The 26,300-nt window shown below is 41.0% G+C and overlaps 1 protein-coding gene across 1 annotated transcript in view; it reads left to right on the plus strand.

Moving 5' to 3' along the window:
• ptprg (protein tyrosine phosphatase receptor type G) overlaps positions 1–26,300 on the plus strand; it is a 535,498-nt gene that overhangs the window by 394,971 nt on the left and 114,227 nt on the right. The window contains exon 9 of the mRNA XM_033036632.1: positions 21,939–22,123. Within this exon, the coding sequence (XP_032892523.1) occupies positions 21,939–22,123 (185 nt within the window). The remainder of the gene's footprint in view (positions 1–21,938; positions 22,124–26,300) is intronic.

Genomic DNA, 26,300 nt, shown 5'->3' on the forward strand with positions numbered 1-26,300 from the left:
CTTTTCCAGCATCTGCAGTTCCTTCTCAAACACTTAGATTGTTATGTTCAGTTCTGGTCACCCTGCTACAGGCAAGATGCCAATAAGGTGGAAAGAGTGCATATTTTTGAAGATGTCAGGACTTGAGGGACTAAACTCTAACGAATGTTTGGGCAAGCTAGGACTATTATTGTAGCACAGGAGACTGAGGGTGATGTTTTAGAAGTGTACAAAGGGTATTGATAGGGTGAATACACAATCTTTTTCCCAAGGTTGGGGAATCAAGAATGAGACAGCGTAGGGCGGTCTTGGTGGCGCAGCGGTAGGGTTGCTGCCTTACAGCAAATGCAGCGCCGGAGACCCGGGTTCAATCCCGATTATGGGTGCTGTTTGTACAGAGTTTGCACGTTCTCCCCGTAACCTCCCCTTTCTCCGAGATCTTCGTTTTCCTCCCACATTCCAAAGACATACTGGTTTGTAGGTTAATTGGCTTGATAAATGTAAAAATTGTCCAGTATAAAATTGTCCAACTTCCAGTATAGTCCCTGGTAGATTCTTCGGAAGTGATGACCACAAGGTACAAGGTTTAAGGTGAGATGGGGACCAACTCTTTTCACACAGAGGATGGTGCATCAATGGAATTAAAATAAAACTTGTACCAAAACCAGAATGGATCATTTTTGGAATATCGGAAGGTAACCCCGAACTAAACGTGTTTCAAAAGAACTTACTTAATTACGGGCTAATAATGGTAAAAAAGCTTATACTCAAATTCTGGAAAAACGCTCCAATACCAACAATAAAAATGTGGATTTCAAACATGTTCGAAACATTACACCTGGAAGAGATGAGACTCCTCCTAGCAGGCAAAGCAGACCACTTCCAAAAGACGTGGTCTGCATTTATGGAACTATTACAAACATAAGGTGCAATAGTAATTTAAAAAATAAATGGTACCAGGATCTGGTAACGGTGGGTAAAAAAAAAACACGGTTGGTATATCCTTTTTTGTGGAGTTTTGTGCTATAATAGAGCGATTGTTTCTCCTTTTTTTTCTTCTCTTTCTAGGGTCTATTTCCTTTCTTTACTTCCTTCTCTAAGGGGCTTTCTTTTCCCAACACTTTCCTGCACCTTCACGACTCTTGCTCACTTTCCTTACTTCTTTTATTTCTACCTTTTTTAAAGCTCGAAAAACGAAGTGGTACAACAAATGTAATAAGATATATGTGATGTGTATTACTGTAATTTACTGTACTGCTAATAAAAATAAATACAAAAAAAAAAAAAAAGTGAGATGGGGACCAACTCTTTTCACACAGAGGATGGTGCATCAATGGAATGAGCTGTGAGAGGAAGTGGTTGAGGCAGGTACAATAACAGCATTTGAAGAACATTTAGCTAGTGACGTGGATAGAAAGTTGTAGAAGGATATATAGGTTAAAGGGGAGTCTGAAGAAGGGTCCCACCCCAAACGTCACCTATCTGTGTTCTCCAGAGATGCTTCCTGACCTTCCTGTACTTTGTGTCCTGATATGCACCAAACACAGGCAAATGGGGCTAGCTTAGATGAGTACCTTGGCCAGTATGGACGAGTTGGGCGGAAAAGGCTTATTTTTGTGCTGTGCAACTCTGACTTCATCAGCCGACTTTCCTCATCACAACTCGATATTATAATATGGGAACACAAATTAAAAGTGTTCATGTGGTGCATTTGTGGATGACAAAACATAATGGACTGTTTACCTGCATTCCAATTTTAGCTCTCATAATATGGTAGCGGTATGAAAATTAAGTTGGGAGGCTCTGAGTGTTTGGAACCTGTCAGCGTGAGAACTCCACCTCTGGCAGTTTTTGAGTAGGTCACAATTTAGGCAGCCTCTAAAACAGGAAAATTATGTAAATGTACATAAATTAGTATTAATGGTGGGACTCAAAGGACCACTCGCCCACACTGATATTAAAACTGATAACATTTCATAAGAACATTATACTGGTCTTTCTCAGTTTCAGCTCCACAATGCAGCGTTTCTTTTGGCGTGGCTAGGCAACATTCGTGAAGCGTGAAGGATATTTTTTTTTTTTCCCCTTGAAAGTTAAATTGCTTTCAGCTGCTGCATTCTTGGGTGGTGGAAGTGGGGCATTAGTACTTGAAGCAGCATTTGTAGTTGAACCACAGAGAGATGGGCCTCAGAATACGTATCAGTAATATCATTCAGTTTGCAAATACTATTTTCTTAGGCTGCTGACCCATCACAATATCATTGAGTTCCAAAAGGATAGCTGGAAGCAGCAATGTAGGATTAAGGGGTTTATATAGATTTCTGCTTTTCCTCCTGCACCGGCTGTGCACATGTCATAAGCCCACTGCTTCCCTGTGCTGTAAAGGCTTGATGATTGTCAAAGAGAGTGGCATTTAAGGAGTTTTTCGATAGGCACATGGATATGCAGGAAATCAAGGCATGTAGATCACATGCATGCGGAGGAGATTAGTATAACTTGGCATCACGTTTGGCATGGACATTGTGGGTCGGAGTACCTGCTCCTGCGCTGCACTGCTCTATGTTGGATGAATCAATTTAGTTTATGCCTATTTTCCTGGCAGCTGCCTTCATCTTGACTAATTCTTCACCTTCCCATTCTTTGCCATTGTAAAGCAAATGTGAAGATGACAACTGGGGACCAGGGCAGCTGCTGAAATTCTGGCTCACAATTCCTCTTTGAAATTCACTTACTGCTCCATTTATAATAATAATAATAAATTTTATATTTAATGGGCGCCTTTCATACAAAATCTCAAGGACACCTTACATAGTAAACATATAATCGGAATATAACAATAAGGACATCACAGAGACACAAATTAAAAACAGGATTCAATCCAAAAACAGAAAATCAAAAACACAGTGTGAAGAGGGAGCAGCGGCAACCAATTCGTGCCAGCGTCCACTCTCTCTTCACGGCAGCCATCTTGGACACAGACCTACAAGACTACAAATAGACAAAAAAAATCATCCCCCCACAGTGGATAGCACTGTGGAGGAAGGCACAATGTCCAGTCCCCACCCCATGTTCACCCCAAAGTCAGGCCTATTGAGGCCACCGCAATTGCCTCTACGGAGGCCCGATGTCCCTGGCCGTTCTCACCGGGTGGTCTTGCCCCGGCGTCGGGAGAGTCCTCTCGGCGGCTGGGCTACCTGGAACGGCCGCTTCTTGGTTGGAGCCCGCGGCTGCCGAAGCCGACAAGGCCGCGCCGGTTTGGAGCTCCCAGGCTCCCGATGTTAAAGTCGGCGCCCGCCTCTCCACAGCCCGGAGTTGTTGCTCTCGGCGGTCCAGCTCGCCAGAGCTCCAGCGCGTCGCTCCAGCGCGGCGACCCAGGCAAGGCATCGCCCGCTCCAGCGCTCCAGTGCTGTGCCGCCACCGAGGCCGAGGTGCTGGGCGGTTCCCGCCAGGAAACGGCGCTCCAAGCCCGCAGGTAGGCCACGAGGACGTGTCGACGGGCAGCCCGGAGAAAAGGCTGCCACACCGACCAGGTAGGGACCTAGAAATTAAGTTGACACCTACCCCCCACATTAAAAAGACCATATCCCCTACAAACAAAAAATTTATGCACCTGTTTCAACCCTATCTCAGTCAACTGAACTCTGTAGTGCTGTTATTTTCAACTTTGTAGACAATAAAAGGGGTTTATAAGTGATGGTGTGTTCTTGGTCGGCTTAGATCACCTTTGTCCATAGAAACATAGAAACATAGAAATTAGGTGCAGGAGTAGGCCATTCGGCCCTTCGAGCCTGCACCGCCATTCAATATGATCATGGCTGATCATCCAACTCAGTATCCTGTACCTGCCTTCTCTCCATACCCTCTGATCCCCTTAGCCACACTCCCTCTTAAATATAGCCAATGAACTGGCTTCGACTACCCTCTGTGGCAGGGAGTTCCAGAGATTCACCACTCTCTGTGTGAAAAAAGTTCTTCTCAAAAGTTCAAGCATGTCCAGCTTGAGCACATGCTGTCACAACTTAATGATGGTCTTTCTGGACAACAAAGAGAGGGAACCCTAAAACCTGTCTGCACATCTACACTAACATCTCCAACAATCTTTGCATCCTCCAATAATCTCTTCCAGAAGACCAGTATTGGGGTAGCTATCCTCTAACATTTTAAATGGCTACCACTTGAACATGCGGCAAACAATCAAGATTACATAAATGCCCCTGGATCATCACCCAGAGTGGACCGAGCGATAAATATATAAAGCATAGGATATGAAGGAGCAAAGGAAGCAACAAGTGCCATCATCCATCAGTCCTTGTAAAATACTTATGTTCATTAATCTCTGAGAGCTCAAGCATGAGGGGACTTAACTACAGACTGTAAGTACTCAAAGGCTACCAGAAATCGTTATCTAATCCAAGAAAAGGATTATTTGAGAGGGTTGCAAGGATACAAATCCATTGACATCATCAAAAGGGCATTCCTTTGGTACAAATAGCCTTCCCATTGAGGTCCAAGTTTGTGAAAGAGATGACTGTACACAATAACATCATCTAACATAACTAAGGCAGATGTGAAAGTGTGTTACAAGGGAACAGGTTCAAGGATCTGCCTAGTAAAATAGAAAAAGGCTCACTCGTCTGTTTAGTTACAAATCAGTTTTATTGGCAAGAGAGAACAAAAACAATAACTCAGCCCGTCGGTGAACCCCTCTCACACGTGAACACATCAGATTTATTGTCAAGCGAGAGAAAAAAAGGAATTCTTACCCTGTTATGCGCGGGATCTGTTTTACAACAGCATATCTCTCTCTCTCTCGCTCTCTGTCTTTATACAGGTAAGAAATCAGCCATTGACACAACCGACGGTAAGTCCTGGCCAATAGTGCTGCTCCCAAATTCAAACCAGAACCAATGGCAGGGGACTGCATCCGAGAGAGGCTCCCCCCCTTTGGGAACAAAGCGCTATCAGCCGCAGACTGGCGCGTAAAGCAAAACACACTGCGCTACAGACTTGGCGTACAAAGCAATACCCACTGCGCTGCCGTTTGGTGCGCAAAGGTTTAAACAGAGTACTGTCGGCTTTGCGCGTGGGAATTTAAACAAAGAGCTGTCGGCTGCAGCGCTATGGGTTCTAAATATAGCGCAGTTGCAGCACTATGACCTTCAAACATAGTGCTATGCCCACAGCGCTATGGGTCACGGACTGTTCGGGCAAAATTCTCGTATAACAAAGTGGAGCGCAGAATCTGAAAAGATTTAGTATTGGTCAGAAGCTGTTTGAAATGCCTTAAGGGCCTAATAAGAATACAACACTGCAACTCCCGACCAATCAATAATGCGGAGATACCTTCAACACGTCAAGTAAAGGGCCTATCCCACTTGGGCGTCATTTGCGCGTCACGAAGATTTTGTGAATCCCAAAGTTCTGGGGCGCCGCGTACATCACTGCCTACGCCACCACGCCTCACCACACGTGACGAGTAAATTATGTCGCGTAAATGACGCCCAAGTGGGACAGGCCCTTTACTTGACGTGTTGAAGGTATCTCTGCATTACTGATTGGTCGGGAGTTGCAGTATCTTTGACTCGGCGACAGTGAAGGAGTATTTTGTTTCTGTCTGACAATTGTATGCCCCCACATATCAGGGAAATGTCGCCTCTACGGCGGCCCGATGTTTCTGACCCTCTCGCCAGATGATGGTGCTCCGGCGTCGGGAGAACCCTCTCAGCGGCTTGGAATACCTGGAATGGCCGCTTCCTTACCGTAGACCGTGGCTCCCGAAGCCAACAGGCCGCGCTGGTCGGAACTCCGACATTGGCAATCTCGGCGAGAGATCCCAGGCTCCGCGGTGTTAAAATCAGCACGGCCGCCCGCGGCTAGACGCTCCACAGACCCGCAGCTCTGCGATGTTCCAATCGGCGGACTCAGCATTCCGGAGCTCCAGCACGGCGACCCGGGCAACTCGGGCAAGGCATCGCCCACTCCGTGATGGCGCTCCAGCGCTGTGCCGCCGACCACATACATACGTATGTAGCACACATACAAAAGCTTTTCATTGTATCTCGGTACGCACGACAATGGTAAACAACAAAATGCAAACAATGCGAAGATTTCATCCAAGCTGCTAAACAATTTTATGTAATTCTAAACAAAACTGAATAATTGATTGGAAAAGTTTAATATAATTGGGAATTTACTGGCTTACTGAAATTCCACAAGTGACATTAAGTTTTGTACTTGCTCATTTCAGTATCAACCACCATTTGCTAATTTGGGCATATTTTGTGGTGGTTGTGACATTTGTTCTAATTCGTTCCATATTTAACTATTTTTATGTTGAGATCGTTTGAGAATTCACGATGTTTGAGTTCTGGAGTTCAAGAAGCTTCCTTGATTTTCCATCAGGGTGTGATGTTGTAATTAACACTGGGGGGAAAAAAACCTGATGCTCACTGCAGGAAAATCCTAATCATATGTTTTATGAAAAGCCTTTGTAATTTTTCCGTATGAATAATGAACATCACAAAGTTCTATGCTGAAAAAAAGCTAATCTTTCTGTTGAGTTATCTTAAATATTGTATTTAATTATTTTGACATTCACAAAATGAATTTTAACCTTTTTTGATTCCAATCCTTTTAACCTAATCTTCCTGTAGACTTCCTATATGGAATTTCAGTTGTAACAATGCTGGAATGACTGCCAGGTTACTCCAAAATAATTTCTCAAGACTTGCTATATTACATTGTAAAGTATATCCCTAGAATCCATGAGAAACATGCTTTTGATGTCACTGGGATTAAATTGTTTTTTTTCTATGGTACATTCCTGTGAACGATAAACATATAAAGATAAACAATTTAAATCGCATTGTATAACTTGCGACATAGCTAAAGCGTTTTTCATGGAGAGTTCAAGAAATGAAAAATGATCTGTTCTCCTTGAAGAATTAGCCAGTCACAAAATTGTGGAGTTGGATGCTCATCTGAGTGATGAATGATACTGTCTGATAATCTGCCATCTCAGACCACTTGTTATAAGAAGGCAGCAATGCTTCAGAAAAACTGAAATGGAATACTCCATTAGCCATTAGCAATCATATAGCAATTTAAAGCTTGAAATTGCTTCCAATATCCAAATTCTTGGGAAATATATTTATTGAAATCCTAAAAGATGTCCATTGATAATAAAGGCAGTACTTGAATTTGTAGCATATCCTACACGGGTTAATAGAGCTTTGTTTTGCATTTAATGGTTAAATTCAATGGCTCCGTAAACAAATCAGTGCACACCCATTCAGTTTAATGCAGACAACATTCCAGCTAAATGTGCTTGCTTAATGTAATGTCTATAGCATCAGCCAACTATTACATTAGCTCACTGGTAGGCTGATGCTTTAGCTGTGCGCTTATGTCCTGTGTGCCCAGAACTAGTTAATTCAGGCTGACCTATAAATCAAAGAAAAGAAAAACATGGACTATAGTGGGCTCGATGGTTTTTGGATGCTTGATTTGAGGACTTCACTGTGGGTAGAGAGAGATTTATCTTGTATCATTAAAGCTATATGAACATACAGTATTGTAGGTGAATTCCATGTGTTAAGCATTGAGATCTTATATGCAACACGGCAAGACGTTTAATAACCTTGCACAAATGGTCAAGGTTAGAGAATGCATCTTCAAGTGTTATATTCCACCACCTCTAGTATCAGACACTGCCCAATCCATTCCACCTTCATCAATCACCTGCCAACAACCGCAATCAATCATGATTCATACACTAACATTCACAAGCCAAGCAGTGCTGCAATGCTTAGAGGTTGAATACACTGCTGTTATTCAACCATGACAAGCACTTTAACTGAGCACATTGCATGATATTTACTGATGCACTTTCCTCTCCTTGATGCCCTTTCCTCTCTCATGTTGGACCAGTGGCACAAGACTGAGAATGAAAGGAATTTGTGATGGTGTAGGAATGATTGTTAACTCTACTCACCGTGTAACAACATTGCCCAATGCCTTTGTGATGTAATATAGCACGTGGCTGCAAAACCAGGAACAGCAATAATTGGTGATGATGAAGCCTATTATTTGTTTTATTTTGAGCCATCAGCTCCGTGTGTGATTTAAGTGATTGCGTAGAGGTGAGACTTGCACAAAATTACAGCATGTAGATTGATGCATGACCTACAGCTTTGCATACTCTTTAACAGCCATGTACTAACGCCCTCAGCAATGTGGCATTTGCACATTTTTTGCCACAAGCTTATGTATCTGCTACAGATCCTTTTTGGACCTCTAAAAGCTTTCATAGCACCCAAAAAACAAGTGCTGTTATTTCCAGCTTTTGCTCCTTAAGCAAATAATATAAAGAATCCTTCTGACTAGTAGTGTATGTAGGACTTCATACAGGCAGTGTATCCATCGTACTTATAATGGACTCAATCTACAACCATCAACACACCTTGTGCTCCATTGTAATTGTATTTTTAAAAGGAATGGTGTTCTTGGAATAAATGTGGTCACTGTACAGGAATGTAATTGGCACAAGCAATGACCAAATCTATATTCAGCTTCCCTGCCCTTTGACTGATTTCATGCTCTTTATTATTGTGAAGATGACCCACCTGGATCAACTTGAGGATATCCTGGAAGAGCTCATGTAGCATCAGAATGAGCCCCCGAAGGCCAAAAAAATCAATTTACATCAACATTTTACATCTTTTGCAGAATATCTCATCTGGTAAATTATGTGTGACGTGTATGACCAGTTATGTTGAAAATCCAAAGAATTTGCTATGTATAAGTTACCAAAGATACAAGAAGTAATGATAATTGACCCATTAGTTCTGCAACATTTTCCTTCCAGCATCTGTGATACATTACAATGACCGTCATTGTTAGGAAGAAGGTCAGAAGAGTGAGCGTTTAACAAATTTCATAGAAAGAGATCACATCACATGACGGTTCCTTGTGTCAACTTTCAAACAAAACTGTATGTGTTGTTCTTGAAATGAGTTATGAAGTTAGATCCACTGGTCATATTGGTAAAAACAATGCCTCTGATTTGAAGTTTTGTGGAATATTTAGAGGCATGTAGAGGTAGTATGTCCATCTTCAAAACCAGTCTTAAAACCCTTTTCTATTCCTTGGCTTTTGACCCTGCATGAGACTTTGCTCCTGTTTTAGTGTTTTTAATGTTTTTATTGTCTTGTAATAATTTTTTTTTGTTCATGATTAGTCATGTACAGCACTTTGTTGCAACAGTGGTTGTTTTTAAAGTGCTCTATAAATAAAGTTATTATTATTATTATTATTATTATTATTATTATTATTAGTTTTTCAACCAAGTTTTGTTTACCTGATATTTACATAGCAGAAACTTCCAATTATAAAGGATATTGCAACAACCTGCATATGTGCCTATGTCACATGTATTATGGCATTGTTTTTGTCACATGCACATGTAATTTAATTTATAGCAAAATGTAAAGTGCTGGAGTAACAAGTAAGTCAGGGGCAACATCTGTTGGAAGGAATGTCTAGGCAATATTTCGGATTGGGACTCTTCTTCAGTCTGAAGAATGGTCCTGACCCAAGACGTCACCTATCATTCCTTCTACAGATGCTGCCTGACCCACTGAGTTAATCCAACATTTTATGTTTTACTCAAGATTCCAGCATCTTTAGTACCTTGTATGTCTTCATTCATTTACATATTTACTTAAAAATATGCTGCACATTTCCCCTGTTTGACAAAGGTTTTCAATTACAAATTCAGTTTGTCCATTAGTATTCTCAGACATTTGACTAACTTAAATATGTCTGAGTTTCTGACATTATAATTATTTTAACATATGATGTCCTGACACGAAAGGTCGCCTATCCATTCCCTCCACGAATGCTGCCTGACCCAGTGAGTTCCTCAGCACTTTGTCTTTTATTCAACTTACCATTGGCATATGTCTCTCCTGGTCAGGAATTGGTTCTTTATCCACTTCTATAATAAATTCATCATCATTTTTTCAGTACAATCGAGTATGTTTGACTGGCATTATTTGGTCAACATGGACAATTCCGCCCTTTCCTCAAGTTTAAACAAGACATTGTTAGCACTGCAGGCCGGTACAATCTCGATAATATCCACTTCTGTTTATTATGTTTGTTCATCAGTCTTAATGCTGTCACTTTCTTCTGCTGTCTGAGCTGCTTAACAGTGTTGTTGAATGTGAATCATGATTTAGCTTTAGTTTCAGCTGCTGTCCATGCTCTCCTCAAAGCTAGGCTGTCGTAAATTCAAGTCTATTTGAAGTCAGTGATGCAAGACTGGTCTGCTGCAGTGAACCCTGTGGTAGAATGTGGTACATTACTTGAACAAGAAGTTCATTAAATAGTGATTCATGTTTAACCAAACACCTTAGGAAAACTTGTCTCTTCAAGGCTTCCTTAAGAATATATACAGACCTTTCAGATGTACCTTCAAAAGCTGAATAGCGTGGACATGATAATAAATAATTGATACCATTGCAACTCATGAAACATTCAAGCAGACTTGATGTGAATTAAGGCCCAATATGTGGCACCAACTATTCAGCAATACCATGGGTTGCAAAAATTAACTTGAACTCCTCAACTGTGTGTTCTGGCCCATGTTCAAACTCAATTCATTTTCAATGAGCGTCGACAAAGACTAGACGGTTGTTGATATGGACTCTGTGAAATGGTTGCGTTGGCCACTTCGTATCTCTGCGGTCTCTTTGGTGCTTTTGTTCTGCCCTTTGGACAGACAATATGCACTGATACTAAATCTTCTAGATCTTTGACATTATCTGGCCAATACACAGGGCCGCTCTCAATATGCTTCATACTTACATCACTTATCCGATTTAAAGTAACACATCTCAGGGTTTGGGGATCTAAAATCAAGATGTTCCCAATAGAAACAAAAAGCTTGCTCACTTCAATAACGGCAATCCGCAGTTCCACACCTCTATATACATGAATCTTTTTGTCTACATTTAAGTTTGGGAAGAACTTGGTTCCTGCTACATCCCTTGCATTGTTGGTAATTGGCATTGATCGGCTGCTTGAATGTCACTTGACAGTCACCACATGATCTATCCATCTTACCAGACAGACTTGCCATCATGATTGAGAATGCCCCTTCGCTTTGAATTTTCAATGGCTGCATTCTTCTCTACTTTCCCAGCTCTTTGTCTTCCTGCCCTTTCAGCATTGGTGGCATTGATGTATTGGTTTGGCATCAGGCTTGATGTATATGGGCCTCTAAGACAAGATTTCTTCAGATTTGCTCAAAGTGATTCCAAGCGCCAATTTCACAGACATTAAACATAACTCTGTAATTGATTTTCAGCTCTCATAGACGATTCATGCCCAGTACTTTCAGTTGCTCGGTGCGGACTTTGTCTATGGAACTGGTGCACTACAATGCTGAGCACTATATTCTGCATTTGGCTTGATTGTTTTTATGTATAGTATCTGATCCCATAATCACAATCATACTTTATTAGCCAAGTATGTTTTGCAACATACGAGGAATTTGATTTGCCATGCAGTCATACCAATAAAAAGCAACAAAACACACAAAATACATTTTAACATAAACATTCACCACAGTGACTCCTCCACATTCCTCACTGTGATGGGAGGCGAAAAGAAAGTTCAATCTCTTTCCTTCTTTGCACTCCCGCGGTCAGGGACCTCGAGCCTTTCGTTGACGGGACGATCTTGGCTCCCGTAGCCGGTGGTCGGGCCCTCTGCATCGGGGCGATCAAGCTCCCGCATTGGGGTGGGATCTCAGCTCCCCCGCAGCGGGTGATCGGACCCCAGGTTGGGGCTGGTCGAACCTCCTGCGACTTTGGAGCTTCCCAACATCAGCCTCTACCCGAGACTGCGAGCTCCTCGATGGTGAAATCCGCAGGCCGCGGTTGGAGCGTTGATCCCAGGAAAGGGATCGCAGGCTCCGATGGTAAGTCCACGGCCCCACGGTGGGGCTCAAAATCAGTCTCGAGCAAGGCCTCCAGATCCATGATGTTAGGCCGCAGAGAGACCGGAGATACGATCCGGAATACAATCGCATCTCCAGCAATGTAAGAGTTTGAGAAAAAGGTTTCCCCCGACCGCTCCTCACCCACCACACCCCACATAAAACAAACCAGAGAACATTAACACATACTTTTAAAACACACATAAAATAACAAAGGAGACAAAAAGACAGACAGACCGTTGGCGAGGCTGCCATCGCTGACGGTGGCACCCGATGGAATCTGTTTGGTTAGCATGCAAAACTAAGCTTTTCATTGTGCCATGGTACACGTGACAATAATAAACCTAAACCCAGTTAGCTGGAACCACTGGCAATTCTGATGATTGGTCAATACAATCCTATCAAATGTATTTCATTTGAACTGATACTTTTTTTAATCTCGCCCAAGTACATTTTGACTCTAAATGTCTTAGTAAAAGTAAATAGTTGAATTTCCTGCAGCAGGTATCTCTAAGCTGATCCTGCAGTATCCATATTTCTTTCTGAAGCGTGGTCATGTGTATATACTTTTATCTTGAAAGTTTTCTTACCTATGCTATTCATGGAGGTTGGTTCAGATCTGCTATTTTTGAATTAGCTTCGATGTTATGTTGGCTCTCTCTGTATTGTCCTGTTGACAAATCTTTCAAATGACCTCCCTGTGCAGATGTTGCATTTGTAGCGATGCTTTGTTCAATTGTTCTGGGTGTGGATCTCCATCCCAGCACTTTGTTCCCCTTCTTCCAGTACATGGGGTCACAAATTTACAAAATGGATACAATAAGCCTTTAAAGCCTTTTCAGTCTTTTGAACACTACAATTGAATCTGCCTCCACCACTACCCCCGAGCAACGCATTCCAAACGCTAACCATAAGCTGTGCAACAATGCTTTTCTTCAGGTTACCTTTTGGTTCTTTTGCCAATCACCCTCATTTTATATCCCCAGTTCCTGGTTCCTCCGCCAATGGAACAGTTTTTCTTATCTCCCCTGCCTCTACTGAACATGACTTGAAATATCTTTATGAAATCTCCTCCCAACTTCCTCAGTTCCAATGATAACAACCATAGTTTCTTCAGTCCATCTGCATAACTAGAGTTCCTCACCTCTGGAATCATTTTAGTCAATCTCTTCTACACCCTCTCTACATCTTTCATAAAACGTGGATTCCAGTTGTGGACACAAACACCGGTTGTAATTGAACAAGTGTTTTATAAAGGTTTGTCATGCCTTCCTCACGCTTGTACTTTGTGCCTTTGTTTGTAATCCTTCAGAATGTATAACCTCTTTTAACCATGTTCTCAATCTGCCCTGCCTGCATGAGTAGTGCATGCACGTACACTCTCTCAGATTTCCCAGTTCTGTACCCCTTTTAGAACAACGTTCTCTAGTTTATGTTGCTCTTCTCATTCTTCTTACCAAAATCTAACATTTCAATTTTGTCACCATTGAACTTCATCTGCCACATACTTGTCCATTCACCAGCCTGCCAAACAGCCTTAAAGTCTATTACTAGTCTCTTAACAATTCAATGTGCTTCCAAATGTATAATCTGTATATTAGGAAATTGCATTCTATACAGCAATGTATGTATCAATAACAAATGTTAAGCAAACCAATGGTCCTGGTATAAACTCTTGGGAAACTTCTTTCCGGTCTGATAAAATAACTTTTTCTTCTGCCTCCCTGTAACCTGTTACCTTAGCCAATTTTCTATCCATCTGCCACAGCCTCTTTTCTTCCTTGATGTTTACAAGGACAAGTGTACTATGGCAAATGGCACAATGGGCTAAGTGTTCGGCTGGCAACCGGAAGGTAGCCGGTTCGAATCCCGCTTGGAGTGCATACTGTCGTTGTGTCCTTGGGCAAGACACTTCACCCACCTTTGCCTGTGTGTAAATGTGTGTGAGTGATTGGTGGTGGTCGGAGGGGCCGTAGGCGCAGATTGGCAGCCACGCTTCCGTCAGTCTGCCCCAGGGCAGCTATGGCTACAGAAGTAGCTTACCACCTCCGAGTGTGACTGAGGAGTGAATGAATAATGCGATGTAAAGCGCCTTGAGTATTAGAAAGGCGCTATATAAATCCCATCCATTATTATTATTATGTCGAACCTAGCAAATGCCTTTTGTAAGCCCTTACAAAAGGGGCTGCCTCACAGCAGAGTGTCAGTCATTTTGACTATATTTGTTTTTTTAGTATGTCTAAATGTATGTGTTAATGTTTCTTGGTGTGTTTTTATGTGGGGGGGGGGGGGGGGGGAATAGGGGGAAATCGTTTCCAGTCACTTACCTCGACGGAAATGCGACTTTTCTCTCAGTCGCATTTTCGCCTCCCTCGTGGTCTAACAACTTGGATTGGTGCGGCCTTTCCCAGAGACGGCCCAGAGCTTCAGCATGGCGTGGACTTCCATCGCGGACCCAGAAGAAAGGATCCGACCACCGGCTTGCTGACTTTAACATCGTGAGGCCGCGGTCTGCGGAGCTTCTAGCTACGGGCGTGGACTTACCACCCCGGAGCCAGGGATCCCTTGCCGGGGTTAACCAGAAGCCGCGGTCTCCGGTAAGAAAGTGGCCGTTTCGGGCACTCCAAGCCCGAAGCAGAGCTTCGATCATCCCGACGAGAGGGCCTGTACATCGGGCCGCCCGTAGCGGCGACTACGGAGGGTCAAGGCCCCAAACAAGGTCCCAAACAAAAAGAGGAAGACTGACTGAACTTTATTGCCTTACATCACAGTGATCACTGTGGTGGATGTTTATGTTAAGTTCTATCGTGTATTGTGTTCTTTTAATTGTATAGCTGTACGGTAACTCAAATATGGTACCTTAATTGGTGCATGTGACAATAAATGTGAACTTGAACTTACATACAATATCGACTGCACCCCTCACTAACTGTGTTTGTTATTTTTTCATAAATGTCTATTATGTTCACTCAGGTATATGGATTTAAAAGATTCTTGGACTGGTTTAGAGGATAAGGGCTAACTGCGGGCGAATGGGACTTGCTTAGATGGGCTATAAAAGGACACAAAGTCCTTTGATGGTCAGGCAGCATGCTTTTTGATGGGGCATCTTAGTTGGAATGGACAAGTTGGGCCGAAGAGCCTGCTTAGTGCTTTATGTTAGGCTTATTTTGCCTTGAACAAATCTATCTGTAGCAAGAATCTGCACCACCCATCCTTGTGATGCTGGCCTTGTTTCAGCCATCGATCCTTCACTGCTGACTTATGACTCTAAGCTGCAGTCATGTTTCTGCCTCATGATGAGCAGAATTCCTTGGCATTTCCATTCAGGTTGTAATTTCGCAAACCAGGTCAAATGTAAAACTCTGCATGCTTAACAATTTGTACCAAATCCATTTGTCACTTAAATCACACACAAATCTATCTGGCAACACTCCCTGGATAAATCGATGCTACAATGCTTCTTTTGCTCTTTGATTTCTTACATTGAACATGTAATTCTTTGCTATTTCAATTACATATGGGTAAGCTTTGAAATAATCCTCTCATTTCTGGACCTACTGTGAATCGAACATTTTTGTCTGTCTGTACGCCTGCTCGATTAGTAAGTGTGTGAAAGGTCTCCGAGCCCAAAATTAAAATCATCGTCAAAATTAAATAGCTCCCTACAACAGTATTCTATGCCTTTACAATACCTTATTCCATCTTCAACTGAAGAGTATTTTCACCCTTTCTGTGAAAGGCTCGCTTGTTCACTTGTACATGCTTAGGGTGCCTATGTGGCATCTACCTATGTGGCTATCAATGGGCAATGACAGCCCATCCAGGTATCAGTAAAGTCAAACTTCTCTAAGTACTGCCAATATATTAGCTGTAAGGGAATTCAAGGATTGGGAAAATTTTAAAGAGCAACACAAGATAACTAAAAAGGCAATACAGGGAGAAAAGATGAGGTGTGAAGGTAAGCTAGCCAAGAATATAGTAAAAGCTTATTTTAGTATGTGAAGAGGAAAAAATGAGAACGCAAATGTAGGTCCCTTGAAGACAGAAACAGGTGAATTTATAATGGGGACCAAGGAAATGGCAGACGAGTTGAACAGGTACTTTGGATCTGTCTTCACTAAGGAAGACACAAACAATCTCCCAGATGTTCAAGTGGACCAGAGGACCTAGGGTGATGGAGGAACTGAAGGAAATTCACATTAGGCAGGAAATGGTGTTGGGTAGACTGATGGGACTGAGAGCTGATAAATCCCCAGGGCCTGGGTCTGCATCCCAGGGTACTTAAGGAGGTGGCTCTAGAAATCATGGTTGCATTGGTGATCATTTTCCAATGTTCTACAGATTCAGGATCAGTTCCTGGGGATTGGAGGGTAGCTAATGCTATCCCACTTTTTAAGAACGGAGGGAGAGAGAAAACAGTATTATAAACCAGTTAGCCTGACATCGGTGGTGGGGAAGATGCTGGAGTCAATTATAAAAGATGAAAAAGCGGCACATTTGGATAGCAGAAACAGGATTGATCCGAGTCAGCATGCATTTACAAAGGGAAATCATGCTTGACTAATCTTCTGGAATTTTTTGAGGATATAACTAGGAAAATGGACATGAGAGGACCAGTGGATGTAGTATACCTGGACTTTCAGAAAGCCTTTGATAAGGTCCCACATAGGAAATTAGTGGGCAAAATGTGAACACATGGTATTGGGGGTAGGATACTGGCATGGATAGAAAATTGGTTGGCAGACAGGAAACAAAGAGTAGTGATGAACGGGTCCCTTTCAGAATGGCAGGCAGTGACTAGTGGGGTACCACAAGGCTCGGTGCTGGGACCACAGCTATTTACAATATACATTAATGATTTAGGTGAAGGGATTAAAAGTAACATTAGCAAATTTGCAGATGACACAAAGCTGGGTGGCAGTGTGAACTGTGAGGAGGATGCTATGAGGATACAGGGTGACTTGTACAGGTTGGGTGAGTGGGCAGATGCATGGCAGATGCAGTTTAATGTGGATACATATGAGGTTATCCACTTTGGTGGCAAGAACAGGAAGAACTGGGATGTCATATGTTTAAAGAATGGAGCGACTGGACTTGTATACACTGGAATTTAGAAGGATGAGAGGAGATCTCATTGAAACATAAGATTATTAAGGGATTTGGACACACTAGAGACTGAAAACATGTTCCCGATGTTGGGTGAGTGCAGAACCAGGGGCCACAGTTTAAGAATAAGGGGTAGGCCATTTAGAACGGAGATGAGGAAATATTTTTTCACCCAGAGAGTTGTGAATCTGTGGAATTCTCTGCCTCAGAAGGCAATGGAGGCCGATTCTCTTGATCTCCCGATTCAAGGGAGAGTTAGAAAGAGCTCTTAAAGATAGCGGAGTCATGGGTTATGGGGAGAAGGCAGGAACGGGGTACTGATTGTGGATGATCAGCCATGATCACAGTGAATGGCGGTGCTGGCTCGAAGGGCTGAATGACCTACTCCTGCACCTATTGTCTATTGTCTATTGTAAGTTTAGGTATACGTTTAGGGTTATTATTGTCACGTGTACCAAGGGTACAGTGAAAAGCTTTGTTTTGCATTCTATCTCAACAGATCAGATATGCTACACATGGATACAATCAAGTCAAACTCAAGTGCAATAGATATAATAAAGATAAAGATACTGAGTGCATTCTCAGCATTGTAGTGCATCAATTATGTAGACAAAGTCAAATGTTCATAATGAGGTAGAGGTGAATCGGATCATACCCTGGCTTATGGAAGGACCATTCAGAAGCCCGATTACAGAGGGGAAGAAGCAGTTCCTGAGATATTAACATCCTTCCATGAATAAGGATAGCAGTACTCCAGATGTGACCTCACCAATATCCTCTATACCTGAAATTTCTCCCTACTTTTGTCTCAGGAAAACAGTAGGAGCTTCAAAACATGAGTACATTCTTTACTGAGGACTAACAACAATGAACACATCACATGTAACGAGACCACATCACTTCCACTTGTGATTTATTTAAGAATGTAGTACAGAAGGAGAGCGATGTTCTGTACATGTTATATTTATTGTTCTCAGTAGTGTATCACATGCTCCTCCAGACAATTCTCCAGTGCAGACGCAAGGAACTGCAGATGCTGGAATCTAAAACAAAACAAAAGTGTGAGAGAAACTCAGCGGATCAGGCACCATCTTTGGAGGGAATGGACAGACAATGTTTTAGATCGGGTCTGAAGAAGTGTCCCGATCCAAAATGTAACCTGTCCATTGCCTCCAAGGATGGCCATTGCCTCGAAGGGCCGAATGGCCTACTCCTGCACCTATTTTCTATGTTTCACAGAAGCTGCCTGACCCACTAAATTCTCCAGTGTGCCCATCTGTTGCCAAGTTCTTTTCAAGAAAATAATTTTCAAGAATGTGGAATTCATGTATTTTTCCTTGCCTGGGTTCCAGCCAACTGTACAAAGAGAACACATGGGCCATAAAGCAATGAAAGTGGTTCAGTTGCACAAATTACTTTGATTATGCAAACATTTTCAAACATGATGGTGCCATTTAAAAAGTTCACGCAAGTTATTCTTGTTTTCTTTCTTATTGTAGGTGAGGGCACTTATACTTTAAACTTCATTGGCGGGGAAGAAGTAATTCAGGAATTCTAATCTCGGTTAATGAATTGTGGTTATTTTCACCATTTAACTTAAACACCATGAGAGTAAGCCCAATTACATGAAAATAAAATTGACCCACAGCATGTAAGTGCTCTGGGCTATTGGTCACAGAACGCACAGTCACTGGGTATTTTTTGTATTTGCTTCTGGAGATAAATCAATAAACTTGTGTAATTGTCATTATATTTAATGAAGTTGTATGCTAGCATAGCTAATTGTTTTAAAATGTAAATGAGCAGCAGACATGGTTTTAATTCATTCTTGAAGGAATTGCATTTCACGCTGAGGTACTTTGGGCTTGGTTGAATGCAGAGTCTTCATACTGGAACACCGAAGATGCTCAAGGTGTTCTGAAAATCTGGGAAAGGGCTCCTGTTAAAAAAAACATCTTTTGATTCAGCATAGAGCAAGAATGTGGACAAGCACAGGATTATGTGGCTGTGTTGATTCTACAATTAGGGTGCAGCAGGTTTGATGAAATAAACTGTTTCAATCAAAAACTTCATGCGAATATAGTCAGAATTAGATATAGAAAGTACAGAAATTGATCTTGACTGCTGAATACAAAGGGAGGGGGAGGGGGAGGGGGTTGATGCTATTGGCAATATTTAGTCTCACACTGCCATCTACTGACCAAAATATCACCTGCAATTTGTTGGTTGCCCAAAGGATTCATTCCAACTAAATATTATATGTTTTAGTTGGAGTGAATATTTAGTTGGAATTAATACAGGAACAATTTATTTCCATGATTATATTTTTTAAACAAATGTCAATAAAAGTCAGCTTCAAATGTTAGTTTTAACATTTGAAGTTGACTTTTATTGACACTTGTTTAAAAAATAAAATCATGGAAATAAATTGTTCCTGTATTAATGAACCAAGAAATTGTATATTTTGTGCAGATTTCCACACTCCCTATGAACATATCAGGACCCTATTTCTGACACTTCCTTTAAACTCACCAGAACAGTGTTCCTGCACTCCTTTGAAACTCACTAAAGCCCAGTGTTTCTGCCGGAGGGTAGGCTGGCTGGACTATGGTGCCTTCCTCACCTTGGTGCCACTGTGTTATGTTGTGTCGTGGACTTTCAGTGTTTGGCTTTTTTTTTTAATTCTATTTTATTTTTAATATGTTTTATTATTTATTATTATTTATTTATTTTTATTTTTATGATACTGCCTGTAAGGGAAATTCATTTCGTTGTCTCTAACTGAGACAGACAATAAATTTGAATACAATACAATACTTTCCTTTTTAAAACACCAGGACCCCATTTTTCAGCCTCCCTTTAAAGTCACATGGACACAATTTTCAGTGCTCCTTTTAAACTCACTGGGATCCTTGTTCCCAAACTCCCTTTAAATTCACTGAGCTCGCTGAAAAATATGTTATCCACCTCTGTGACATTAAAAACAAGTAAATTACAAGTGCAGTCACAAGAGACTACAGACGCTGGAACCTTGAGTAAAACACAAAAGTGCTGGAGGAATGAAGCAGGTCAGGCAGCATTTGGGGAAAGAACGGACAGACAATGTTTCATCCCATCTTTCAGACTGATTGGAGTAGTGAGGAGAGACAGCCCCAGGTACTACCTGACCTACTGACACCTCAAGCACTTTATGTTTTGCTCCAAATTACAAGTGTGTTGGGATATTATTCTGAGAAATATCCATTATTCCAGAAAATCTGCCAATCTGGCATCACCAATTTCCAGGGACGCAGGATTATTAGAGTTTATTGTAAATCATAGATTTACTGGGGAATGTTCATCTGGCTTTCCTGTTTGCGAGTATAATTAATTAGTTGTGCCTTTTGCTTTTGTGCAAACTTGGGTGTTTATTGTTGGGTATTTTTGCTTTATCAAAAATGCTAGTGAATGATTCTTTAGTTCAGCATGTGATTGTGATAATCATGTTCAAAAATCCATGTACCAATAGGAATCTGATAACCTCCCTGTCCTCCCTCCCCTCCACGACTTCCGACTATAAATATGTTTGCAATGGAAGCAAGTCATGAATGTTTAGATGTAGCAAGGTGGCAGAGGAGTGGAAAGGTGATCCATTTCTGCTGCTGAGCAACTACTAAATCATTTTGCCTTTGAGAAAATCAGGAAGTTGTTTTACCAGAATGATGGCGTAATGAGTTTCCAAGCCTTGTGCAAACATTTACCTTCAGAAAGAAATGGTTTGGAACTTCGTAATTTCTTGCATTCAGTTACTAATTTGGGGTTGTAGAGAATCACATCATTGCTTCTTTGACAGAACAAACTTGGAAGCCTGACCTCGTAATGTTCACACCTTGTTGTATAAAGGTACTGCCAAAGGCCAAGAAGGTGGGTGATTGCTAAGAAATTGGACCATGAGATAACGTGTGATAAACTGATGAGAGAAGGGAAAATAATCTCCTAAATAATCCAAATAACCAATTGTAGTTCTACGTTGAAAGTTAATTTGTATTTACAAATTTTTAAAAACAATCTACAGAGATGTCTTTATTTATGGAATATTGTGATATGTTTAAAATGTGTAATTAATTTATTTCAGTGCAAATGTTTGAATAGTTATTATTTAAAATCACATTTATAACTTTTTTTAAAGGCTTGGAGTATACCTTTTTCTTTCAGACTTTTTCAAAAGGCCAACATAATACCCAGAATTTAGCTCTCTGGTGTTAATTCTCAGTTGTTACATCAACACTTTATCATTGTTTCATTTTAGTGTTCAACTCAAAGCAAAATCTATCACCTGGCTATTACAATGGACAATCTAGGCCACTTATTTTTAAATATTAAGCTTGCTTCCAATTAACTTAGTTTTCCCAAAGTGACTTAATAATTCATGGTGCTAGTCTGCGTTTGACCCTTGGAGCATGTTGCCATATCTGGACCACTTTAGATTATAGAAATGCGGTATTTTCAGTAAATCCAGAAAGCATTATATCTCATTCTTATTGATGTACAAATCTGTGAGCTTCAAATGTTTTATATTCTTACACAGATCATGCAGTACACGCATTATGATAATGCGGGTGTTTTAACATTGTTTCCTTTCCCCTACCAAGCAATAAATTATATTGATTGCTGTTATAAACAGCAAGTGATGAAAAACATTTAGCTGTAGGATTTGAGAAGATTATCATTTCAAGGTTAATGCAGTCCATTCTGAAATGGCATTTCAAAAATCTCATTGCTATGCATTTTTTCTTGAAGAGGGGAAGTTCTGTTTGCAAGACAAATGTCTGGTGATATGTGTTATGTGTTTCTTATTGCCTTCCAGTGTGCAGCAGCCCACCAGTGAATATGACGGTGCAGCCCATGAACAGGTCAGCTTTGCTCGTCACATGGAGCAGACCAGAAACCATCTACCACCCTCCCATTATAAATTATCTCATCTCATACAGCTGGACAAAAGATGAAGGGGAAAAGGAGCAAACCTTCACCAAAAAGAATGATCACAACCTGGTAAGTCCTGGCTTTGGGCAAGAATCCGGATCGGTTTGTCCACAGGAAAAGAAATGCAGCAATTCTTGCTGAGCTCCGCACACTTGTGAAGCATAAAGATTCATTGAGTATTCTAGAAAGGCGCTATATAAATCCCATCCATTATTATTATTATTATTATTATTATTATTTAGCTGCGTTTTTCAAACGCAGCAAGAGAGTGTAGGCTACATGTAAGGCACCCTCCATAGACTAAAGGAGATATGAAAGACTCTATAAGTGTCAGTTTCAAATAGGGCCAGCATATTTGGTGACGTAGCATTACAATGTAAAGGAAGTGATTGCAATGGGAATACTGCTATGGTGACCTGCGCTCCATTGAACTCTCATCAGTCTTTTGCCAATTCCAGCAATGTAATTTGGAAGCATCAATGCTTGGTCCTAGACATGTACTTGTACATTATTCCAATCATAAGGGACACTTGTATCAATAGTACAACATTTGTATAAATATCAGTTCCAGCAATCGTAAATTTAACTTATAAAACTTGGTTCATGTTATTTTAGACTATCACACACATGAAACTCAAAAAAGACGATAAACATTAAAAACATCTAGGGAAGCTAACATCCTAAAAATGGCGGTGATTTTTCAAAATATTTATGTTTGGGATATCAAGTAAGTCTACATGTACTGGCCACTCTGAGTTTCTCAGTTTATAATGGTAGTTACTTGGCCTACATCGTGGAGATTTTCTGCTTAACAATGTACAAGAGATAATGCACTTTGTGAAAATCAGCACAGTGGAGGACGATGATTGTTAGATCTGAGAATATAGAGCCAACCAGCTCATTGCTAGTTTTTTTTAACAGCATTGTGAAGTCCCTGTTTTGTAGAGGAAACCTTGAAGTCGTTATCTTAAAAAAAAGCTTTTCACTGTACCTGACAATAAGCTACTAAACAAATTCCTTGAATGTCAGTTTCACTTCTATCTACAAGGGCCAGTCTAACCCAAAACAATTCTGTTGAAAGTCACCATCCAACATGGGCAAGACGATGACCCACTTACTCAAAAATGCAGGTGGCATGTGTACAGAATGCCTATTAAGCTATCTGTGTTTTGATGAGGCTGGTGGTACTCACTACTGTTTGATGTGTAAATTTGAAGAGCAGCTTTAGCAGAGAGACAGATGTGCAGATAAAAGCAAATATACAAACGTTGTTATGCAAGTGATGCCAAGGTGCCATTATTTTTGCAAAAGCAGCATTTTACTGTATAAATCATCACTGGCCTCCACTGAATGGCATGCTTTTTTTGTGATTGCAAGATAGCTATGAACTAGATCCAGTGCAGATATTTTAGGCATGACAACTGAAAAATGTAGGACATGGATTCTCATTAAATCAGAGAGGTTTTTGAAGTTATTATGGACTGCTACCTCCCTCGATACGTTGGATGCTTTCCCAGGAATGAGAGGCTTCATGAAGTCACCATTAAATGGCATCATTATACCATTACATACAAACAGCTAGATGGTATCAAAGGGTATAGTATACCATGACCTTGCCACAAACTCCTGCCCTCCCTGCTACCGTGCTGGGAATGTGTGAAACGTAAAATCTTTACATTTTTTTTACTCCATTGATTTAAAAAAAATGTCATGTCCCTGAATATGAGAAACTTAAACCATACATTTATTTTCAATGCTTTCATAAAGTTGGGGGAGGCATAGTGCCCGGTGTCAAGAAACCTGGCACAACGGCGTAACATTATAGTTGCAGTCTTATAGCACCAGAGACATGGGTTCAATCTTGACCATTGGCTGCTGTCTGTACGGAGTTTGTACGTTCTCCCTGTGACCGCGTGGTTTTTCTTCGGGTACTCCGGTTTCCTCACACACTCCAAAGAAGTAGGTTTGTAGGTTAATTGGCTTTAGTAAAAATTGTAAAATTGTTCCTCGTGTGTAGGATAATGTTAATGTACTGGGTGATCACTGGTCAGGGTGGATTTGGTCGGCCGAAGGGTTTGTTGTTGAGCTGTGTATCTAAAGTAAACTACAAGTAAAATTGTAGTTGGGTCCAAAATATTTTGGGCGAACAAGATTGGTCCTTCATATCCTGAGCCGTGCCTATGCACAACAATTTCAATAACGTGGCACTGGCCCAGCAAGATCTGGCCACCCCCTTTCATTCACCTTCCCCCTTAAATCGTTCTACTGCTCAGTCCTTAAATCCTAATTCTTCTGGGTTAATGAGATGTGCTGTGCTGCTGTCCAATTTACATACGTCCCAGATGTTATTATCCTCGCTACTCTGCCATCCGCTCTTACTCTCGGCAATTTAGTGGGCAGAATGGCTTCAAACTGAAGAGGGCTGGCGAAAATGTGACCAACAGCCGTGCCACTGTAAATTCTGGCCCAGTAATTATAATAATCTCTTTGACCTTCCTGAACAGCATTGCGCACTCAAGCTTTGCAAATTGTTTCCTCCCTTCTTGCTAGGCCCATTGCCCGCTCAGGTTTCCTGCTTTAACTTTTAATGATTGGGCCTCCCTCATCTGCATGAGAGTGATTACATTCCAAAATGCAAAGACCGCTCCTATTTTGTCATTCTACTATTTTTCCTCATGCTTCATAGCAGCAGAATAAGATAAAATTAAATTTCATATTTGTGAATTGGCCTAACCTAATAATGTTCTGAATATATATTTATTCTACTGATAGACAAAGCATCTTAAAAACAAATTTGCAGCAGAAAGATCCATATTACTGCACTCAGATAGGTTTGTCATTATTTTAGTGTGGTAACTTATTTTTATGGGTTCTTATTTTTACTTTTGTTAAACTTTTATTTGCGGAAGAGTTCAGTGCTGAACAGAAATATCATCAATTTACTCATGATCCAATGTCATCACAAAGGGGAAACAGACCGTACTTCATCCAATGCAGAATTATGTTCTCTGGGAATAATGAAATAATTGGAAAATTAACATTTAAATGTAATTGGTGGCACAGATTCACGAGTAGGTACTTGAAGAATGCAGTTATGGTGTTGCCTGGGCTGCTGGCTGTTCACGAGTTTGTGATCAATCAGCCATTACAGACACAGTGGCCATTGTGCTACAATATTAGCTATAGCTATCGTTTGCTTGTACAACTGCCCATCCATTAATACTCTCACAATCCAGACACGTTGCCTGATTTCTTGTGATGTCTTTTTTTCAAGCTAAGGCATTTGTTAGAACATATGGAAGTACAGCACAGGAGTAGGCCCTTTGACCCACAATGTCCAGGCTGAACATGATACCAAGTTAAACTAATGTCCTCTGGCTGCATGTGATCCATATCCTTCCATTCTAACATATCTATGTGCCTATCTAAAAATATCTTAAACCCCTCTATCGTATCTGCTTCCTCCGTCACCCCTGGCAATGCTTCCAGGAACCCACCCATCTGTATAAAAACTTGACCTGCACGTTTCCCTTAATTGTTGCCCCATCTGACCTTAAAGCTATGCACTCTGGTCCTTGAAATGTCCACCATGGGATCAAGGTTTAGACTATTCGCCTTATATATATAATTTTGTATACTTTTATCAGGTCTCCCCTCAACCTCTGACATTCCAGAGGTTTTATCCAAGTTTGTCCAACCTTATAGCTATTACCTTCTAATCCAGGCAACAATCTGGTAAGGTACACAAAATTGCTGGGGAAACTCAGCGGGTGCAGCAGCATCTATGGAGCGAAGGAAATAGGCGACGTTTCGGGCCGAAACCCTTCTTTAGACCAACAATCTGGTAAACCTCTTCTCCACCCTCTCCAAAGCCTCCACATCCTTCCTGTAACAGGACGACTAGAACTGCACACAAAACGCCAAATGAAGTGATGAAACATTTTCATAAAGTGTTTTTTATAACGAGGTCAAATGCTTTAGAAATATGACTTTGAAAATAAGCTAATCGTACAGAATAATTCATGAGAAAGTTACTTATGTAAAAGTAAATGTAAAATGAATTGCACTGAAAGTGCAAATTCTATTAATTTCCACAAAAGGAATGTTTATTTCAGTGAGCGTCTTCGTTTTTATATCAAGAAAACTTATGGTCAGTTGTTTCAGGCCCAGCATTCCACTCAAATGAATTATGCCAACTGAATAAAAATATACTGTTCTGGCCCATGATTTTTTACTTACCATTTTC

The sequence above is a fragment of the Amblyraja radiata genome, chromosome 18 (genome assembly GCF_010909765.2).
Source record: "Amblyraja radiata isolate CabotCenter1 chromosome 18, sAmbRad1.1.pri, whole genome shotgun sequence".
Classification (NCBI taxonomy): Eukaryota; Metazoa; Chordata; class Chondrichthyes; order Rajiformes; family Rajidae; genus Amblyraja; species Amblyraja radiata.